Below are 23,322 nucleotides of genomic sequence, written 5' to 3'. Positions count from 1 at the left end.
GTGTGTATGTGTGTGTGTGTGTGTATGTGTGTGTGTGTGTGTATGTGTGTATGTGTGTGTGTTTGAGTGTGTGTGTCTATGTATGTGTGTGTGTGTGTGTGTGTGTGTATGTATGTTCCACAAAAACGTCCAAACGGCTAAAGATATTAACATGAAACTTGGCCACGTTACTTATATGTCAACAACAAACATAGGATAGGTAATTTAACCCTTACTCACCCCCATTTGCCAGGGGCGGGGTTTATGTTTAAAGTCCCATACAACTCTATGGGAAATGTGTTACTGCAAAACTTCCAAACGGCTGGAGATATTTCGGTAATACTTGGTCACATGTTACTTATATGTCCACTTAAAATATAGGATAGTTAATTTAACCCTTAACCACCCCCATTTGTGAGGGTCGGGTTTTTTGTTTAAAGTCCCATGAAAATCAATGGGAAATGTATGTTCCCACATAACTTCAGTACGGCTGGAGATATTTCAATACCTGGTGCACATATTACGGGTCGGGATAGGAGGACGCGGGATAGGAGGACGCGGGATAGGAGGACGGGGTTATAAGGACGGAATATGGGGCTTGATTCCCCACCCCCTGTGCCATTTCATTCCCCCTTATCCCCTGTCCCCCATGTGCCAAATCATCCCCCCACCCCTTGTGCCGCACTTTTCCCTCCTCCCCTGTTGTTGTTCTTAACCTGGCCAGCAGGCTCAGGTGCAGGGGCTCTCAGCTGGTTTGACCTTCCCCTGATGTCCTCTGCACTGCACTTACTGAGAGCAGCAGCGTTGGCTGCAGGCACTGACAAGTGATGTCAGGCACTTCACTAGTCAGTGCCCACAGCCGTTGCTCACAGCTTCTCATCGAGTGCAGCGCAAAGGACATTAGGAGAATGTCAAATCCGCACCTGAGCCTGCTGGCCAGGTAAATAAGAACAACAGGGGAAGGAGAGAAGGGGAAAAGTGATGTGGCACAAGGGGTGAGGGGATGATTTGGCAAGAGGGGGGGTGGCACAGGGGGATAAAGGGGGTGGTACAGATGTATAAATGATGGGGGTGATGAATTTGCACAAAAGGGTAATGAAGGGGGAATTAAATAGCACGGGGGGTGGGGAATCAAGGGGAAATGTGGCACAGGGGGGGTCATAAAGGGGGAGATTATTTGGAACGGGGGGAACAAAGTGGCACAGGGGGGTGAATAATGTGGCTGGCGGACGTACAGAAGCAGGGGACCACTGTTTAAACAGCAGTCTTTTGCTTCTGTGCTGGGGTATTGGCTGTACCCCATGACGGCAAACCCTGTGTACAAGGTAGGGCTGACACATAAGCCTGGTTGTCCTCTATTGGGAGTGTTTTGTCCCCGTTATTCGGAGTGTCCCCTTTTCGGATGGTGCAAATACATCAAGTCTTATGGGACTCTGCCAGGGAATTAAAAACTGTCCCCTATTGGGAGGTGTCTGCTATGGTAGAAGTGTGTGTGTGTGTGTATTTATATATTTATATTTATTAACTATTCTTTATTTTTTCCTGGTTACTTTAAGCTTTGTTTACACAAGGCTGGACCTTCCCATCAAGACTATAAAAACAATTCAAATATATATAATTTTTTAAATAATGCAAATACATGTGCTATCAAAAAACTAATGTCACGTAACATAATAAGGAGAGACTATACTTTTTAAAACATTTAACAGATGAGAATGCATTTTCTTTAGATTTTGTCACTTACATAGTCAGGCAACAGACATAATTGGGGTAAGCCACAACATTAACAACATTGGACAATTCTGTACCCGTAGGACCTACAACACTGAGTAACCCACCTATAGCCTTCCAGTAGCTATGACGACTTAGAGAAACATAGCCGCACATCCACCATTTATATTTTGCATTATCTCAGCATAATTCAAAACAAAATAACAGGTTGTTATTATACATTTTGATCAAAAAGTACAAGCCCACTCGCCACATCAAGGCCACCTATTCAGAGTGGGTCCCTACCCTAACACTGGCATAGCCCAGGCGGTGTCCACCACCTCCAAGACACCAAGCCCACAGGAGGAACGACCCAGTGGCCAGGCAGCCCCACTGCTGCCCGACCAAGCCCCTGGCTTTGGGCCGCACCACCCCACAGACAAAGCATCTCAGAAACAATGGCCGCCACAGAGAACTACACCAACACTTACCATGTGCTCCCTACCAGAGGGCTGGGAGAATGTTAGGAGGAAACCCTTATGCAGGAGACATGGTCGGTTTAACACTGGTGTGGTTCTCTGTTGCGGCCATTGTTTCTGTGATGCTTTGTCTGTGGGGGGGGGTCTCTGAGGCAGTGGTCGCCGTCGGGCGCTACGCCACTGTTCGGTTAGACACACACTGACTAGGTGGCGTGGCCTAAACGTGGCGAGTGGGCTGGTACTTTTTGATCAAAATGTATACCAACAACCTGTTCATTTTTTTAAATTATGCTGAGAAGTAGAGATGAGCAAACTTACAGTAAATTAGATTCGTCACGAACTTCTCGGCTCGGCAGTAGATGACTTTTCCTGCATAAATTAGTTCAGCTTTCAGGTGCTCCCATGGGCTGGAAAAGGTGGATACAGTCCTAGGAGACTCTTTCCTAGGAATGTATCCACCTTTTCCAGCCCACCGGAGCACCGGAAAGCTGAACTAATTTACGCAGGAAAAAATCATCAACTGCCGAGCCGAGAAGTTCGTGAGGAATCGAATTTACTGTAAGTTCGCTCATCTCTACTGAGAAGCAAATAGATCAAAATCCAAATGGTGGATGTGCGCGACTGTGTTTCTCTATTTGTTTACACTGCCGTTGGAATCCGACCTTTTCAATCATTTCGTTTTTTTGTGCACCCTGAACGAGTCAGAGCACTACTGACACTGGGGCCCAATAGATCTTATTGACTTCTATAGAGTGTCAGGTTTTCGGTATTTTACAAGGAAAAAAATAGAATACGCGCCATGTTATTTCTTTGCTCAACTCCCTTCCTTCTGATGGACTGACCGATGGAGCCCGTTTAGTGGAGAACATTAAAATATTTGTAAAAAAAAAATTCTACTGTTCAAAATCTAGGGAGGTGCAGTATGAAATGAAATATATCAGCAAAAAAAAAAAAAAAAAAAAAAAAATGTTAATAAAAATATTCAAAATTAATTAAAAATATGCTAAAATACCTGGTGCCCTCTCTTTGGATCGCGCTGCGGTGCTTTGGCTTATTTTCACGTATTTAAAAATGGCGGTCACATCCTAAGACTCCATTAGTCTGAGATACTCCCTCCTGCTTTTGGATGGAGCAGCGCTGATGACATCATGGAAATTGGGCAATGATCGGCATAAACTGCAGTACCATGCCCTAGCAACTACGTTCCAGACGTTTTCCCTCCAATGTATCAGAATTTGGTCTCAGGCTGAAACTTGCAGCAAAAAACACATTTCTCAGTTAGAGCCAAAACTTGTATACGCTCGGGAAATGACCCGAACATAGTCACTGGGGCCAATTAAATGAATGGGGCCAGTGTCTGTCCGAGCAGACACTTTGGCGTGTCACTGACATTTTCCCGAAAGTATCCGTGCCTCGGAAGCACAAGTCGTCATGTGAACCAAGCCTAAGAGCAAAGACCGTATTGGACACCAGGGGGCGCTAACACTTTACCATAGAGTACAAAGCGCTATTAAAAAAAAAAAAAGAGGAGTGAATGACATAGGAGTAACTATCAAAGTGATTTATGGGATTACGGGGGTCCCATCCATCCACAGGCATCAAGCCAATGACAGTCTGGGTATGCTGGGAGTTGTAGTTTCACAAAAGCCAGAAAGCCGCACGCTGTGCTAATGTACTGCCGAAATATCCAGATGCTGATACAGCTATAGGTATATAGCAGTGGTCTCAAAACCATGAGCCTCCAGCTGTTGCAAAACTACAACTCCCGGCATGCCCAGACAGCCAAAGGCTGTCTGGGCATGCTGGGAGTTGTAGTTTTGCAACAGCTGGAGGCCCACTGTTTGGAGACCACTGATTTATAGTTAAATATAAAGGGTAAAATTGTGTCCCAAATGAATTTGGAGGATAATATTTCTCCGTTCTCTGTATCAGTGGGGGTCCCAGCTGTCAGACCCCGCTCCCGATCATCTTGTTATCCCCTTATAAAGTTATAGGAGATAACTTTTGGAGTTCGGTATACCCTTTTAATAAATAACACTGTACTAGGCCTAGTGTAGAGCCTACAGATGCAATGGTTTCACACAGCGCCCCCCTCAGGCCTTACACTGGGCATAACACAGTGACTTATGAACTGCCTTAGATTACATTCATACGGGCGGGGTCCACAGTACGTTTCCTGCTACGGGATTCCCACAGCAGATTACATCGACTTCAATGGGGTCTGCTGCGGATTTTGCGCTGCATCAGACCCCATTGAAGTCAATGTAATCTGCTGTGGGAACCCCGCTGCGGCTGAAACCGGTAGCAGGAAACGCACGGTGGATCCCGCCCGCAATGGAAAACGCGCTGTGGATGCCGCCCATGTGAACATACCTTAAAAGAAAAGGGGGGAGATTTATCAATACCTGTCCAGAGGAAATGTTGCAGAGTTGCCCATAGCAACCAATCAGATCGCTTCTTTCATTTTTGAAAAGGCCGCTGAAAAATGAAAGCAGCGATCTGATTGGTTGCTAGGGGCAACTCAGCAACTTTTCCTCTGGACAGGTTTTGATAAGTCTCCCCCCAAGGTCTTTGTTGCCAAATGTAAAAAGCAGCTTTCATTTTGTATTCTCTTGAAAGATGAAAGCTGTAATGTGATTGGTTGCTATGGGCAAGAAACAAAGTTATGCTTTTTTAAAACAGTTTTAAATTAAATTTACCTCATTAGAATCAAAGTTTTATTTGGAGTGCTCCTTTAAAAGGAAATCTTTCATCAGCAGTAACCTGTCTGTACAGTTAAGTTTGGCTATCATCAGTGTCACCTGCACTACCTACCTGTCCCTGCTCCATTCTCCCGCTATTTTCCTCTGTACACCTTCCGATCTGGGGCAGACTGAGCATGGGTGGAGCTTCCTGACGTCCCCACTGCTGCTTCTCTGCTGGGTCCCGCTGCTAGCAAACAGCAGCGGTGATGTCAGGAAGCTCCGCCCATGCTCCAAGTAGTAGCTGGAGAACGGGAGCACAGAGTGGGATCAGGTAAGTATGGTTAACAGTGTCACCTGAACTACATGTCTGTACCAGGTGACACTGATAACATATTTCCTTTAAAAGAGTACTCTGGGATATGAAAACTTCTCCCCTACACTAAGGATAGGGGATAAGTTTCAGATCGTGAGGGGGTCCGACCACTGAGACTCCCCACGATCTCCTGTACGGGGTCCCGGCAATCCCCAGGAAGGGAGAGTGTCCGACCACCGCACGAAGCGGAGGGTGACACGCCCCCTCAATACAACTCTATGGGAGAACTGGAGCGCTGCATTCGGAAATCTCCAGCTTTGCCATAACGCTGCATTAAGGGGGCGTGTTGGCCGTGGCTTCGTGCAGTGGTCGTCAAGAGCTACTTGACCTGAGACCTGGGGGGCACCGTACGGGAGATCCCGTGGGTCCCAGTGGTCGGAACCCCCGCGATCTGAAACTTATGGGAGATAAATGTTTTCATCTCCCGGAGTACTCCTTTAAGTTCTATTAAACTAATCTATAGGAAACAATACATTTCTGCAATTCCCATTAGGACGCTTTCATACATACAGCATCTGCTGCAGATTTGATTATATATTTTATCTTTAATTAGGGCGCATTCACATTGTGTTTTCACTTAATGAGACAATTGCTCAATTTCCGTCCGCATCATTTTTTTGAACCGGACACAAAAAAAAAAAAATTATATAGAATCTGAAAATGAGCCAACTGGAGTCACTAGCCGACTCCGGTCCGCTCATCGAAATGCATGAGTCCGGCAGGGATATGGCATGAGGTAGTTTTGAAATTTCCCCGCCGAATCAGACTCCCGGAGAGTAAATGCGCGATGTGAACGTAACCCTTCCTATAATGCTATCATATGTATCTATACATATTACATATAACATACATTCCATATTAATACTCATGTGAGAGCGGCCGGAGGCAGAGTCAACATATTCTGGTCTTCATAAGAAAAATGCTGTACAATGTTTTTTAGACAAAACAGACAAACAGGTTCTACACCAAAAACTTTTTCCTGCATTGTAAACCTGTTGACATTTTCTTTTATTGAGGTGGATTATGCTTTTAAAGTGGTACTCCACTGGCCAAAATTGGGAACATTTAGATTTGAACGCTGTGTGCGCGCTGTGGGGGTTGGCCACACCTCTCATGATGTCAGACCATGCCCCCTCAATGCAAGTCTATGGGAGGGGCGCAATGCCTGATGTCACGAGAGGGCGTGGGCGACCCCCCGCACCGCACACACAGCATTCGGAACTAAATGTTCCCAATGCTGGCCAGTGGAGTAACCCTTTAAACGGACTACTTGATAGAACCACATTGCCATGATTCTTAACCCCCCATGTCCACTGTCCATGTCTAGTATTGTACGTTAATTCAGGTAAACTAAACAGATGAGTCATGATTGGAGGCACAGCCGCCATGTTTTTCTGATCCTGGACAAGCTTTTTAGGCAAGTTCCCAATTAAGGGCTTGTTCACACTTCATATTATCACACTATTGTACTATTGATCTCATTTGGAGTCTGCTGCCCAGTGCACACTACTAAAAGTTTTGTAGTGTGAACGGGGTCTAAGGTTGCATTTTACCATCTGTTTTACAGCCACATCTCAGGCTGACTACAGTTCTAAAATACTCAAACCGAACCCAGGTGACAAATCTAGTTCTGGTCATTAAACCCACAATCGGGTCAGAATTTGGGGCCACAGTACAAAATTAGGTAATTACCACAGAGGCGAGATTTTATTATACCCCAGTAGCCACAGGACAAAGTGTGAGGAGGATAAGGCAACTTGGTTATGTACTCTATACAGTCTCCTCCCCAGTGCTCAGCTGACAACAGGATCGGCTCATGGCACGGCTTCTCCCTGGTTTAGCGAACCTGCTGGAAATTTAACAGCCGGTTCACCCAAAACAGGAAGAACGTGCTCAATCTTAATCCTGATCATGCCAGAAACTGGCCTTAAAGGGGTACTCCGCCCCTAGACATCTTATCCAAAGGATAGGGGATAAGACGTCTGATCACGGGGCTCCTGCCGCTGGGGACCCCCGCGATCTCCTGTAAAGGGCCCCGCCTGCCCGTACCGCATGAAGTGTCGGCTGACACGCCCCCTCAATACAGCTCTATGGCAGAGCCGGAGCGCTGCCTTTGACAATCTCCGGCTCTGCCATAGCGATGTATTGAGGGGGCGTGTCTGCCGCCGCTTCATGTGGTGGTCGACACCCACTATCTGGCCAGCGAGCCGGGGCCCCGTACATGAGATCGTGGGGGCCCAAGCGGTCGGAACTCCCGCGATCTGAAACTTATCCCCTATCCTTAGGATAGGGGATAAGTTTTTCAGCACTGGACTACCCCTTTAAACAGATTTGTAAATTACTTCTATTAAAAATTCTTAATCCTTCCAGTACTTATTAGCGGCTGTATACTACAGAGGAAATTCTTTTCTTTTGAGATTTCTTTTCTCTCACGACCACAGTGCTCTCTGCTGACACCTCTGTCCATTTTAGGAACTGTCCAGATCATATGTTTGCCATGGGGATTTTCTCCTGCTCTGGACAGTTCCTGACATGGACAGAGTTGTCAGCAGAGAGCACTGTGGTCGTGACAGAAAAGAAAATCGCAAAAGAAAAGGATTTCCTCTGTAATATACAGCCGCCAATAAGTACTGGAAGGATTACGATGTTTTAATAGAAGTAATCTACAAATCTGTTTAACTTTCTTGCACCAATTGATAAAAAAAAAAAAAAGGTTTCCAGTGGAGTACCCCTTTAACAATAAGTATAGACTGGAGTGGTCTTTGTGAGCCATCCCCTTTAATAGAAGCATGTCAACATATGTATTAAGAAAACAAAAAGGTTTTGGGTGGAGAACCTCTTTAAAAGCAATAGTAATAAGAGTAATAATAATAAAATTCTCACATAGCACATTTCCTGCGCTTCCTGTGAAAGAGCCAGACTGGTCAGATGGAGATGGAGGGTAATTTGCCAGCTCCTGGTAGGCATAGGGTTGTGGCTGACTGAGATCCTTTGGGATACCTCTTGAAGAGGGCAGCACTGTTGGCATTGATTCACTGCTAGGAAACACTTTCTTTGAAACAAACACTTCCTTCATTGGAGCCTGTGAAACGTGGAACTTCTCACTGAATGACAGATCTTCTGGTTCTTCTGGGATCGTTGCTTCTTCTTCCAGCTGCGTTAACCGCCTACGGTAGTCTGCACTGCTCTCTTCCATATTAACAATAGTCTTTTCTACGGTTTCTTCTTCCACCGGAAGCTTTCCTTCTCCATCATAAGTATATTTAGGCATTTCTCTTTCAGGGATCACATAAGTGTCCTCAGCCTCCTCTTTTGACTTGCTGTTTCTCATTGAATATGGATCTTCTAAATAGGATTGGTTTTCCACAGATGAGGAAGGAATAGTTTTTACATCAAAACTTGGACTTTCAACGTTTTGTACAGTAGAAATTAGCATTGTGCTTTGTAAAGTTGGGGTCATTTTTGGCTTTTCATAGGTCTCCTCTAGTTCTAGACTTGGGTCACTGACTGCAGCTTCGTCGTCCTGTTTCTTCGGCGAAGCACTGAGGTCACCTTCATCTGTTCTATTATGTGCTGTGCTTCTCTCAACCACTTCTTCAAACTCGTTTCTATCTTTACGATAGGTTGGAGATGACTGAATTGGATAAGCTACATTGACCTTTTGAGTAGACTCCAATACATCTTCAGTTGGAGTCATATGTTCAAAACCAATTTTAAAGGCAGATTTCACAGGACTCACTGTTTTCGGAGGGGATACAATTTCAGGTAGCTCTTTCTGATCTTCAACGTCGAGTGGTGTGGAAGCTTCAATCTCAAGTTTTTTCAGTGCAGAGATAAACTCCTGTTGATCATTCCCTTTAGGTACAGAAGATTTCTCTATAATCTCTTGAGTCTCATTCATTGGTTGTTCCTCGCTCATAAGCTTCTGAAAATTTGCAGACATCACAGGACTCACTGACTTTGGTGGCGATACGCTTTCAAGCTGCTCATCCTGATCCGCAACGTTGAGTGGTGTGGAAGCTTCAATTTCCAGCTTTTTCAGGGCCGAAACAAATTCCTGATGATCATTTCCTTTGGGAACAGAGGATCTCTCTATAATCTCATGCTCCTCAACCAATGGTTGCTTCCCACTTTGTAGGTTCGATTCTTCTACTTGGTTTTCATCATCAGATTTGGAGGACTGATCTTCTTCCATAAGCTTCTGAAAAGCAATTTTGAATTCATTTGCTGTTTTTGCTGGTGCTACAGCTCTTTCTACACTTTCTTCAACTTCTTTTGGATACTGCTCAGTGCCTACTGCTGGTACATCAACTATTTTAGTTTGTTTCGCAGGGGACTGTGTGCTACTTATTTGTGCAACCCGTTCATAAAATCCTATAGCAGGATGCTTCTTTTCTGCCGAATTCACTAAAATTGATGTTTTCTTTTTCTCAAACGAGGCGGGCTCAGCAACTGGATAAATCTGTATAGGTTCACTCTTAAGGCGTTCAGTGTTGGTAATCTTGGGAACCTGTGAAGCTTCTTCTGTTAATTTCTGAAGTGCACTTGAAAAATCTTCTGCTTGGCTCTTCCTATCTACCATGGTCTTCTCAACACTTTCCATTACTTCTTCACCAGAATGGACTTGATCTTCACTAGCATCCACTTGCTCAGTCCCATAAACAGCAGGAGATCGTGCTAACCAAGAAGCTACTTTGTGAGAAGTCTGTTCCTCCTCAGATAGGCTGTCAAATGAACTGGGAAGACTGTGGTCATCTATAGGACTCTCTTTAGAGTTCCTTGGTTTCAGGTCAGCTCGAGTAGGCTTGTTCCTCTTCAAGACATCTGTCAGGATTCTTTGTGGTGACGTATCCAAATCTTCCTTAGACTGATTTTTGTCCTCTACATTCCAGAAATGCTTCAAGCTCTGAAACTGGGAAGGGTTAGGCATCTGTTCTCTTGGCATATCATGAATTCTATCTTTCATGGACATTACTTTAAAGTTGGCAGACTTGGGCAAGTCTATTTTTCCTCTATTCTCACGTAAGAACATTTCACGTGTTTGGAAATCTCCGCTCACTGGTCTAGAAGATGAGGGCAAATTTTGGGCTTCTGGAAATTTGGATGCTGGTATTACTTGTCTACCATCAATGTCAGGTGTATTCCTAAGAGCAACTGACTTATATTTTGTATCAATTTTGTATTCTTTAGGCGAATACCTAGACTTGGTCCCATATTCTGGATAGGATTTAACAGAACCATCCGCACCTTCTCCAAAATTAACATTAGGAAACTCCTGCACTGCCCCAAAGTCTTCTTTTTCCGAAGCATATGGATGTTTCCACTTTTTGATATAGTCAATATCCTGAGTCCTAGTCTTTGGCTCATCTACAAAGTCGTAGGATGACTGCACATCAGTAGCCCTGTCAGGAGTCATGAAGTCTTCATTTTTGGGAACGTAGACTTTTCCTGGTTGGCTTGTGGGATTGTCAGATACATAGTTTACTTTACCGACTCCGCCATAACTCTTTCCAAATTCCAGTGGTTTTTCACTTTGGTTCACAGTCTTCTCTCTTTGGCCAAGGAGTATTGGCTCCACGAGAGAATCATCCACATCGATGTCTGTGGGAAAACCAACATGAACTGTTTTTCCAGAGGTTACTATGTATAATATCGCATTACACAGAATTACACACAAATTGAATTAAAAGTAAATTTGATTTGTGATCCAAAAGCAATAGCAACACAGACATGCAGAATGTTAAATATACCCAAATTAAGCCAAACACTGCAAATATTCAGATTAACCTAAAATACCATTGGTCCCTTTTGCTACCAGGATGGCTGACTATTATAATTTTGCTTAAAACATTTAAAATCATAAAATATTTTATCTACACATTTTTGTTATCAAGTCATAAGATAATAAAAAATTATTTAAAAACAGTTTGAACAATTGGGCCAATGGCCTTTTGAATGGTTCTTGAATTATAGGTTCAACATCTGTATTACGCCCTGTGGTCACTAGGACTCTCATATCCCCACCACCTACAGCTATAAACATTGGCGCAAACATATTACGAAATATAAAAAAGTGGCCACATTTACAAGTGTATTGTGACACCCCGTTATAGCAAAATTTAGAATGTAGTAAACAGAGACTACTTATACCAAGCAAGCAGAACCTACCCACTACTGATATACTGTGTGTATATCAGAGAAAGGCTAGTGTATGGAATGTCATAAGGGTCATACTCTCATCCCTTGGGCATGTCACCCTACATCAGCGTTTCCCAACCCAAGGTGTCTGGTTGGGAAACACAGCCCTATATACTATGAACAGTTGGACCAAGTTCACATGCGGCGGATTTGCTGCGGATTTTCCGTCAGAATCTGTGGGTGGAAAATCCAAAGCAGGACACTGTGGCAGCACAGTGAATGAATATTTAACAGATCTAGACACTGTGGAAAAATTTTCACATGGAAATAATTTTTTTCATTGGGTAGCGCATTAGTCCCTGCTGTGAAAAGAACATAGGATTTGTTTTTTTGTTTTTTCTACTTCAATGGGAAAGAAGTAAAATTCTTGATTTTGCTTAGGGTTACCTGTGTTTAATAGAAAAAATTTAATAAATTAAATTAGTTAATTAAAAAAATAGTCGATATGGTGAGTTTTTATTCTCTTTCTACAAAATGGGAAGTTGCAATAAAGACTGCACAACCTTCTAAAAGTTTCTGCAGCAAAGCCACTGTGTGAACTTAGGCTTAAGGGAATCTGTCTGCTGTATATAATGCACATAGCTGCAGACATGGGCAGATAGCTGATGGGGAGATGAAACAGATAATACCTTTTAGCTGATAAAAAGCTAAAATGTCATAAAATCATGTTTTCTTTCTAAGCTAAATAGAAGCATGAATGCCTTCTCCCCCCCCCCCCCATTCTGCATGATGATGTACAGGGTTTGGCTTCCAACATCAGTTATACAGGTAAGGCAGGGGTGGGGGAGGGAGAAGGCAGGCATGCTGCAGCTCAGCATGCTCATAGTTTGATAACTTTGCAAACAGCCATCAGCTACAAGACTGGTATTGTTTAAATCCCCCTATAAGTTGTCTGCCCATGTCTGCAGCTCTGAGCACAATATAGAACTGACAGATTCCCATTAAACTCACAAAAATCATCAAGCTTTATTACAACAATACAAACAATTTTATTTACCTTTTTCTTGATCCGAAGAGGTAGGTTTCTTCACCACAGCATACAAAGGTTCCGTACCTACAAGACAGAATCGGTGGTTTATGAATGGAAGGAGCTATTACATGGATTCTGTAAATTCAAACAAAAAGGGACAATTGACTATGGCATTCATATGTTAGTGCAGGGAAATTAGTACCGTAATGTTCTACATTAATCACATCATGGTGCCCATATCTTCCCCCATTCCCCAATTTTTTTAAGTCTCAATGTATGACTATTACAGTTTTTGAATAATTAAAGGTGTTTTCTACTTTGGACAATGCCTTTGTTAGGAGAATTCCCTAATAGTTGCACAGAACCTGCCAGAGTGTGTTTAACTTCCCCCTACAGCACTCCCGCAGGAAAACTAAAGCATTACACACATCGAAAATCTAATTTTCAAAAGCAGTCAAATAAATTTTCCTGGTCAGACAACCACTTTAACAAGTAGGTTATGAATACTTTTTAGGGCTTAGGATTATAAAAACAAAACAAGATTGGAAAACCTCAAAACATGTAACCTAAAAAGTGTTCAACCATAACCATACGGCTTATCTATTCTGCTCCATATTCTTAAAAATAAAAAAAATTAATTAAAAAAAAAGCATTAAAAGTTGATTCTGTTCAGTCACAGCTGCAGAACAAAAACAAAAAACTCTTCCACATGCTGACAAACATACAGTAGCCAAATCCATAAAACCAAACATATTTGCTTTCTTCACCTTTTGGTCGTTAATAATGTGACTATTATTACCTATCACAGCTCATGCTGGGACATCAGTTTACCTCCATATATCATTTTATAACAATTTTAGTAACTAACAATATTTTTCTTTGCATAACTTGTACATATTATAGATACAGTGGTCCCGCAAGTTACACTATTAATAGGTTCCAGGACGACCACTGTAGGTTTAAACCGTTGTATAGGTCAAAAAATTTGGGATGGCTCACTGTACGAAAATACAATTGGGGGAACAAAGCAAGCCAGAAAATGCACCTATGCCCGTGTTTAAAAAGATAAAATAGACAAGGACTACGATACCAGCACTCAAAGTCCAATACATATGTACACTGATATAAATAATAAAATATGAGTTAATTTAAAAATGTAAATGGACAGCGAATAAAATCAAATGAACCAATAAAGATAAAATGTTAGAGAGGTACAACCACAGGGCGCTTGTGGGTGACCAACCATGATGCACTAGTTGAAATGGTTATATTTAGGGTGAATTACCACAATGAAATTGCTTAAAACTAATAACATGATAAGTATAGCAATATTATTAGTCTTAGGGTACGTTCGCACTGCAGAATCTCCACTCGCAGAATTCCACAAGCGGGGGATTCCATCTGGTGGCCAGAGCGGGCGTCACAGCGCAGTCATCATTGACGGCTATGCAGTGCTCGCGGACTTCCGCCCAAAGAATGAACATGTTCTTTATTTGCGTGGAACAATTTCAGAGGTGGAATTGTCCGCCACTGAAATTCCTCAGTGTGAACCGGTCTTGTGGAAGACCCATTCACACTGATGGTACTGTTCACTGCACGTAATTCCACTTGTGGAACTCCGCGGGAATTCCACAGTTTGAACATTACCATCAGGAAATGATGATCGGTCCAGTTAATTAAATTTTATATATATATGTAAAAGACTAGTCTTTATTAAGACATAATAAATAATAATTGAACTAAAATAGAAAAAAAAAACCTGCTGTGTTTTATAACCATAAACCAAATGTGGCAAACTGACCAAAAAATGTGTCCTAAGGTCATATCAAAAGTTCTTATTGGTCAGCTTTCTCCATATTGGTTAACTTGTCACTTTTCTTATTTTACCTTCATTTTGAAGACCCTTTGGGACAGATTCCTAGTTTTCGTAGAATTACGGTCTGAACACCCAATGGTTTCAAAACAAAATATTCAATGAGGAAGTAGTATTGTAACTTGATGGACCAATATACATACATATGTATAAATAAAAAAATACATACATTACTAAATATATATATATATATATATTATTTTTTTTTATGACACATACATACACACTATATGCAACAATCAGCAACTATACCAATGCACATCACTACCTATAGAAATAAAGACTAAAAATCTTCCGAACAAATTACAAGACATATTGTACTCTATTCATATTTTCCTCAACTTTAAAAAATGATAGAAAAAAAAATGATAGAAAAAAATTGAGATTTAAAAAATGTTGTATTACTAAATTTTGTATATTCATTATTAACATGAATAATAGTAAGATTAATACTATTATTGCATTAAGCAGGGTTAAATTATAGCGATACACCAGCAGAATGGTTGGCAGGTTCAGACACAGCAGCAGCTTGTTGGAATACATTCAGCAGAATGTATGCATACACAAGTGTTACATAGCTGAATTGTGATGCATGCCATTCCTTATTAAGCCCTTACCAGCAGAATCAATGTTTAGCTCAGGGTAGCTTTCATGTAGAATTTCGGATATTCCATTATGTATTCTTTTGCTTTGGTCTTCCTGTTTTTTTTCAATGTCCAAAGCTTTGGAATTTGGATGAGTCTGAAGAGTTAATGCTCGGTTCTGTTGAAGAGAACTTAGTTGGTTGAGAACCTCAGTTGAGTTGTCGTAGTCTACATCAGAGTAAGGGTATCTGTTTGGTCTGGACTCTTCCAGAGGGTGGTCCACAAATTCAGCATCCAGTTCATTTTGATAGGAAACAGGCTCGAGAATTCCAAATTCACCAATTTCCCGTAGGTTATAAGATTCTGGATTTGGAGTAGGTGGCTTCTGATGGACGTTCTCGGAGAACCTCACTTGTTTTTGTCTATCTGGAGAGTTTTCTGAAGATGTAATTTGGTCATCGAATAAATTAGTCTGTTCGGCTTCCAGAATAGGTGAAGCTGGCAAAACCAATTTAATCGGTTCGATAGTCTGGGAAATTCTTATGCTTTCAGAGTCCGTCGAGCTAGAACTTGACCTACGTTTCAAAATTCCTTTTGGTTTGTTTGTATTGTTAAAGGAGTCCTCTCTCTGAAGTGATGAGTTGGAGCGGTCTGGAGGCTGCCCATTTATCAATAGTTTTCTAGGTTTTGGCACTGGAGGTTGTTGCGATAAAGAATCTTCTTTAGCCTCCTGTGAACTCCGCCTGCTACCGACAGGTGATGGGTAAGGTAATTTCACACCAAGTTTTTTTATGGATGACATGATATCTGCAAAAAACATGTAAATAAGGGCAAGGATGAGACAACAGACTGCATGCATAACTTCGAAGCAATGCATTGATGAAGCATAGAAAGAGGGAAAAAATAAATAAATAAAAAAATCACAAATAATTCCAGACAGGATTGTTTTCAGCTTTTATTGGTTTCTTAAAATAATTGATTATACATGAAGAAGCGTAAAAATGATAGAAAGCAGACATGTACAATATACGTGCGGAAAATACAGACGTAGAGGCGAAGCTTTTACACATTCATTACAGCTAGAAATACAATTATAAAAAGTTCTTAGGACGATCAACTCTAAAATTATTGTTTGGCTGTTGAATGGAGGGCAGCAGATCAAAAAAGCACAAAGACCCAATATAGAAATATGTCCTAGGGACTGGTGTCCTAAGACATAAAAGTAAGAAGAAAAGGAAAATAATTATGTATAAAAAAAAAATGCTGCGTTTTGTAATCTTAAACCAAAAAGGGTCCTTAGGACCCATTTTTGGTCACTTTGTCCATGTCAAAAACTCTTATTGGTCAGAGTCTGAGTGTTCATACCCCAACCGATAAGAGAATAGGCAGATGTGCTTCTCTCCCCGCTCTAAATATATGAAATCCAGATTATGTTAGTAACGAAAGGACGGCACTCACCACTTCTTGCTGTGACACTTGAATGGATCGCACTCACCACTTAAGTGTCACAGCAAGAAGTGGTTAGTGCCGTCCATTCATTTCTTACATAATCTGGATTTGATTGCTACTGGACTTTTGGGACTGAGCACCATCTAGGGACACTGCCTCAGAATAATGACTGTGCCTGAATTTCCTGCATAACCGGGTTTTTGTTCAGACAGCTCGATACAGAAGTGCCAACTAGTGTTTTTCATGTGCTTGGGACTAAATCTATGAAACCTGAACTGCCCAATAGGCTTACATTACAAGTCCGTCCAGGTCACGTGACACCAAACCAGAAGAGAATGTGCTACGTGCACACCTATTCTTGTGATCAGTCGGAGAAGTCTGAGCACTCAGACCGTGACTGATCATAACTTTTTCATGAGAGTGCCCATACACTATCAATTGATGCTGGCCTTCATATATACTTGGCTAATAAGAGAGGCATAAGCAACAACTTGATGCCTTGGGCACTGGCTTATCTCTAGGGAGGAAAATAAATACATGAATAAATAAATTAAGGGACTACTGTGGTGCATTAAAAGGATAGGGGATAAGTTTAAGATTGCACGGGCGGGAGGGGGTGTCTGAAGGAAGGGAGCATATCGGCCCCTGCACAAAGCGGTGGCCAACATGCTCCCTCCACGTATCTCTATGGGAGAGCCGGAGAAACCCAAACACCACTCTCCCATAGAGATACATGCTGGGGGCGTGTTGGCCGCCACTTTGTGGGGAGAGCATGGGTTCCATGCAGGAAATCGCTGGGGTCCCTTTTGATAGGGTATACGTTTTAATACACCACAGTACTACTTTACATTAAAAAAATAATATCAAGAATTGATATGACAGAAAGAAGGACCGCATATGTTAAATCTCACATGTAAGGGGAGGCTTGGGAGGCACTACAGTATATACACAATAGATAGTGGTCCAGTCCCACTGAAATCAGCCTATTCATTTAGAATGTGTACAGAGGCCTTTAGATAGAGGGCTGAGGCAAAAAAAAACTAATTGATTTAAGTTACATTATGTTTTGTGTTTTTCACAAGGTTGTTCCTAAAATTTAGAATTTTTAAAGTAATAAAAAATAAAAAAAAGTCATTGCAAAGGATGAAAATACTGCTGCACTCCAAAAAATAAAAATAAAAAATAAATAAAAACCTTCTATGGTCACAGACATTACAATATATTTGGGGTTCCCATGTAACAAGCATTATTCAAAAGGGCCTGATGGCAACTGGAAAAAAAAAAAAAAAGGACTTATTTTTCAGAAATTTTTCAGAAATATTGGGTTATGGGCTGTGTCTGTTCTTATAACTCAGCCCCTTTTACTTTAACAATAGTCACAGACCGGGAACAAGAGTATCACTCTTTTTGGAAAAACAAAAATAAAAAATAAATAGTTTTTCTAGGATTGGTAAAATGGATCCATGTTGTGGCCTTTATATAAGTAGAATCATTCCAGATGCCTGAAACACGGGAACCCTATACAGTATTTACAAAACTATAATTTTCAAAACACTGCCAGATCACAAAATACAATTAAGATTCCATAATTATTAGAATCATACAGAATTATTAAAAATTATGTATTAAGTACATGAAATAATTGAGTCGATCATAGTACTTAATGTGAAATGATTGTGACAAATGTTATACACACACATATGTACAGATCTTAAAGCCGATTTATCAGACCAAAAACATATTGTATAGATTCTAATATAGATTCCAATTTGGAAAAGTTTAAAGTAAGACTACAAAGTGAAAGTATTGTAAAAAACAATTAAGTTTCACAATTGATCATTATAAAAGAACAGAAAAGCCATACTCGGCTATATAATTCTATACCAAACACACATCATGTCTAGATTTAGCATATAAAGTCAAAATCACTTAATTCACAATTAGAAATAAAGTTTATAACCGTAGGCTGAAATCGTGATGTGAATGCTGCCTAAGACGGTCTAAGACTGCACAAGAAAAATCCAACTAACCTGACATTGCATTGTAAAAAGCTGAAAAGAGGGTGTGGTCTGTAGCAAAGGGGGCGTGGTTTCCCAACCCAACCTATTAACTATTAAATTCACAGAAAATCCAGTGAATAAATGGCTGGAAATTTTCACCTTGAAATAGCTGGTCAGAAAATGTTCCTGTGAGTCCCCATAGTAAATAGAGAAGAATCCTACACGTCGGAAACAACATTTCCCACTAGTAAAAACCCAACACTCTTAGTAAATGAGGCCCCGTATGTTGCCTAAAGTGCTACATTAATACAGATTTGTGCTCAGGGTAAGCTGGTCTCATAAAAGGTCATGAGCGGTCATCCGGGAAATCCATCGCAATAATACAATAGGCAACAATTAAGTCTCTCAGGTGACCCCCTCTATTTGCTAATATGATTTTATATGACCAGGGGTCAAGTCCTGGAAAAAGTGTGGAAACTCGTCCAAGATTTCTTAGTTCCCATGCGTTCCTGCAGGACTTGAGCCCTGGATATGACCAAAACTAAATATATTTAATACAGAATGAAGAGACTGCTAACTTACCACTTTTCTTTCCAACTTGTCCATTCACTTGGTCACCTCCAAGACTCTGGTCTGGCATCCCATTACTGAGGTCTATTTCATCTACCGACCCTTCAGAATTGAATGGATTTTTTCGTTGCTGGTAATACACATACAAATGACAGATGTGTTAAGGTTGAGCAGACTCTCATCTTCCCTCCTCATTGTATACTATAATGAGATATCTAGTTTATAAGCTTCCATCTTGTAACTACATATAAAAGATACTTTAATCCCATCTTTAGCGAGAGGTCCTCTTCACTGTGTAGACTGATCTCAAATACACCTAATGTTTTGAAGCTTCTGTATACTATGCAAAGATATCATGTGAAATATCATGTGTTCTACTATGGTAATAGACTTAAAAGGCTTTGCTAAAATTGTTAGAATACATTTACATAATATTACTGCTTTGATGGTGAAGAGGTATGTGGCAATGTGAGAAATCAAATCTCTTCATACAAACAAAAAAACTAAAAATACTGGAAAACTAGTGAACCTTACTTCAATAACTAGAAATTATTGGGATCATTTACAACATTTATTCTAACTCTCCAGCAAAAGTTAACATATCCCCTACCCACAGGATTGGGGGGGGGGGGGGTGTCAAGGTGTCCAAGGTGTCACACAAGACACATCTCATGATGGGTAAAAGCAAAGAGCTGTCTCAAGATCTTCACAACTTAATTGTTGTAAAACATAACAATGGTGTTGGTTACAGGTGCATTTCTAAGCTTCTGAATGTTCCAGCACTGTAGGGGCCCATAATACGGAAGAGGGAAGACTATAATTTCACCATAAATTTGCCTCCACCAGGTGTGGGAGCGTAAGGAGCGGAGAGCAACACCCTAGCAGAGTAGCGGCTTGATGGGGGTTTTAGAGTACTTAAGGGGTTAAAGTTGTTTATGGGACCTTGGGGGGTTAAAATGGGTGGTTTTCTGGTGGGGCTCAGTAGTCAGGGGAGGAGTATCGGGGGGGTATTTAAGGGCTGGAAGGGGAGAAGCCAACCAGCGGCGGGAAAGCCAGGTGAAGAAGTGGATGTTTCTGTGCTGTATGGAACGCTTACCGCCATGTCTTCTGTGGACGACTTGCTGCTCTTGCTACGTTCTGCGGCCGCCATCCATGGTGAGGCCTAGCTTCAGAGGCAGGTTCAATAGCTGCTGGGGAGCGGAGGGGGAGAGGTGTCAGACCCCCCCTTCAGGTCGGCGTCTGTGTTTTTGGGTCCTACAGGTTTGTGGGTTTGCTCCGTTTGTTACACACTATGGAGGCGGTGTTTTGGTGTGCCGTTGGCGGCAGAAAAAAACAGAAGGCCCGGTGACGACGGTAACATTTTTGGGCATCATCAATTACTTTGATCTCATGGAGTGCCGGCTGCCGGCAGATAAATTGGTGGATTTGCGCCAGTCCATGGCTCAGTGTCACCAGCATAGGAAGGTGCAGCTGCAGGAGGTGCAATCTTTGCTGGGCAAGTTGAATTTTTCCTTGTTGGATTCTACCCATGGGGCGGGTTTTTTGTCGGTGTTTGGCCATGGCTACAGCTGGGGTTGCAGTTCCGCACTTATCTGCAGAAGTGAGGGAAGATCTGGTGGTGTGGGAGTGCCTTTTTGTTGGTTTATAATGGTAGGTTGATTTGGATGGCTGAGGTGGTTGAGACAGATGAGTTGGAGTTGTTCACTGATGCCTCTGGATTTGGGGCATTTTTCAGGTGCAGTGGAGTGCGGGCAGGGTTGTCGACTAAATTGGTTCTGCTTGAATTATTTCCAATAGTTTTGGCTGCTGAGATTTGGGGTGAGCGTTTGAAGGAGCATTGGGTGCGCTTTCGTTGCGACAATATGGGGGTCAAGCATGCTATCAATCAAACATCCAGTTTGCCCCCTGTGTTGCGCTTGCTGCGCGGTCTGCTCTTAAATGCTCAGTTTGTGGCAGTGCATGTTCCCGGGGTAGTCATCTCTGTTGCTGACTCTTTCGTTGGAAGTGGGACAGGTTTCGTGGAATTGCGCCAGATGCGTAGCAGTGCGGAATTCCTTGTCCTGAGCCGCTGTGGAGCGTGGTCTGGGATCGGCAGCAGAGTTGATTCGGAGGTCGTCTGACCGCACACAGGCTGCGTATTCTAAGGTTTGGTGCGAGTGGGAGCAGCTGTTGGCTATAGTGGGCGCCTGTGCGACTGCAGATTATTGGGCGTCGGTGGTCTTGTACTTTGTTGGCATGTCGTATGAGTTGGGAGTGTCAGTGTCTGGAGTTTGGGTGCGCATGTCAGCGTTAGCCTTCTGGTTTACGTCCAGGGGGAGGTGGATGTGACCAAGCATTTTTTTTTTAGTTAAAAGGGCCTTGAGTGGTTATAGGAAGGGGGGGTGTGGTCGGATACTCGGCGCCCGGTGTTCTTTGATCTAGCAGGATGGAGTTGGAATGTTGGGATGCTTATGAGGCTTTGTTACGTTTGGCTTTTTCTTTGGCATTTTTCGGTGCCTTTCGGGTGTCTGAATTGGTGACTGGTTTGTTGTTTGGGGAATAAAAAAAAAAAATCGCATAGAGACATAGAAATAGGTCTGCACTCACCATGATGTTCAGAAGCAGTTCATGCTTTTATTGTAGGAGCATAAATACGAACGAAGTCGATAAATGAATTCCCCCGGGATGCAGAGCGGCTACCAGCCGGCAGCCAGAGCAGGAGCATATAGGCAGAACGAACTCGCGGTTTCGCGTCAAATGATGAGTCCTTGACGCGAAACCGCGCGTTCCTTCTACCTGTACGCTCCTGCTCTGGCTGCCGGCTGGTAGCCGCTCTCCCTCCCTGCACCCCAGGTGAATTCATTTATCGCCTTTGTTCGTATTTATGCTGCTACAATAAAAGCACGAACTGCTTCTGAACATCATGGTGAGTGCAGACATATTTCTTTCTCTCTATGCTATTTTTTACTGCGGAATTGCCTATTCCTCCTAGTGTCTTGCACCCCATATTGTTAATTTCACCGGGACGCAAGAATTTTTAGTGCTTGCTAAGAACTCTGCTATACACAAATTTGTCTAGTGCCCATCCCCCACTTCTTTTTGTGTGGTTTGGCTGTTTGGGGATGTTGAGCTGGAGGAAGTACTATGTCAAATTAGTCAGTCTAAGGCGGATCAGGTCGGAAGGGGTCGTTAGGTTGTGTTGTGAGCATTGGTTGGTTTGTCCTGTGGGGCGTTTGAGGGCCTTTTTGGAGGTGCGTCCGGTGGGTCCAGTGGGGTTGTTGGTGCATAGGGAGGGGTCCTTCCTGTCCCATTTCCAGTTTGTGGCAGCACAGGGTTTGGTGCAGGGCGATTATAGTTCCCATTCCTTCAGGATTGGCGCTGCTACAGAGGCGGCGCGGTGGGGTTTGGGGGCTGATTGCATTAGGCAGAGAGGGCAGTGGGAGTCGGACAGGTTCCACCTGTATGTGTGACCTCACTTTTTGCAGGGGGGAGGGGGCTGTTATTTTCCTACTACTAATAAGAAGTTTCCCTTTTTTTTATGATTGTGTGGTGGCCTAGTATGGGAGGTGTTACCCCGTGCTCCTGCTGTCCTGTCAGGCAGCCTCCTTCAGTGTCCCCAAGGGCCCCTGCACTTATTTCCCCTGGTGTAACGAATACAAGGGGTTAATGCCATCTGCCCCTAGGGTAACAACATCTGCCCTGCACCACACACCCCGCCACCACCATTTTATTCGACTGGAAACCCCAATGACCCTGACACTCCTTCACTGGGGTCACACAGGAAATGACACCAATAGTAGAGCAGAATACTAAATCATCAATTACTTACAAATTTACTTATGGTGGCTAGAGGAATTGTGTACACATATATAACCGGCTGCTTGTGGAGGGAATAATGGTCTACTCTGGCTGCTTTAGTTCCCCTAGGTACGTGCCAACTATGTGTTAGCACTTGTATATGTCTACGCCTTTTAAAAGGGGTACTACAATGCCCCAACATTCGGCTGCCCCACCCCCTCCCATAGACTTGCATTTAGGGGGCGTAGTGTGATGTCACCACCCCCCGCAGCCCGCACCCAGTGTTCGGAACAAAATTCTCTGAACGCTGGAGCAGTGGAGTACCCCTGTAAATCACAAAACTAAATAAAAAAATATATATACATATACACACACAAACACTATACAAAAAAACTCTACCCATTAAAAAAAAAAAAAAAAAAAAAATTGTAATATAAAAGCAAAAACAAAAAAATCCTGGCCAAAACCACCACATTAGGACATTCTACAGAAGATATCTTACTTTTGCCGGTGACGCCGTTCCATTTTTCATGACCCCTTTGTCGGTATCTTTTGAGGCGACATTCAATCTTTTTGCGCTGATCAAAAGAAAAAGGTTTCACATAAGGAAATGGATACAAAATAAGAACCACTATTGGGCCAAGGTTAAATCACCTTGTGCATTATATCCTGCATT

General features: G+C 42.4%; 1 protein-coding gene across 30 annotated transcripts in view; it reads right to left on the bottom strand.

The window, feature by feature from the left end:
• The window catches only part of SYTL2 (synaptotagmin like 2), a 168,818-nt gene that overhangs the window by 24,702 nt on the left and 120,794 nt on the right, over positions 1 to 23,322 (bottom strand). For 16 of the 30 annotated variants that reach the window (XM_056561318.1, XM_056561328.1, XM_056561327.1 and 13 more), the window contains 5 exons: positions 23,149 to 23,224; positions 18,882 to 18,999; positions 14,884 to 15,657; positions 12,421 to 12,477; positions 8,109 to 10,826 (listed from right to left, as the gene is read on the bottom strand). In XM_056561318.1, coding sequence (XP_056417293.1) covers positions 8,109 to 10,826; positions 12,421 to 12,477; positions 14,884 to 15,657; positions 18,882 to 18,999; positions 23,149 to 23,224 — 3,743 coding nt within the window. Of the gene's footprint in view, positions 1 to 3,180; positions 3,203 to 4,541; positions 4,557 to 4,982; positions 5,097 to 8,108; positions 10,827 to 12,420; positions 12,478 to 14,883; positions 15,658 to 18,881; positions 19,000 to 23,148; positions 23,225 to 23,322 lie in introns of those variants that run through there. The other 14 variants (XM_056561333.1, XM_056561334.1, XM_056561341.1 and 11 more) reach the window with 9 other exon arrangements.

The sequence above is a fragment of the Hyla sarda genome, chromosome 2, assembly GCF_029499605.1.
Source record: "Hyla sarda isolate aHylSar1 chromosome 2, aHylSar1.hap1, whole genome shotgun sequence".
Classification (NCBI taxonomy): Eukaryota; Metazoa; Chordata; class Amphibia; order Anura; family Hylidae; genus Hyla; species Hyla sarda.
Note: the sequence above shows the minus strand (reverse complement) of the source record. Positions and strands in the feature narration are given on the sequence as shown.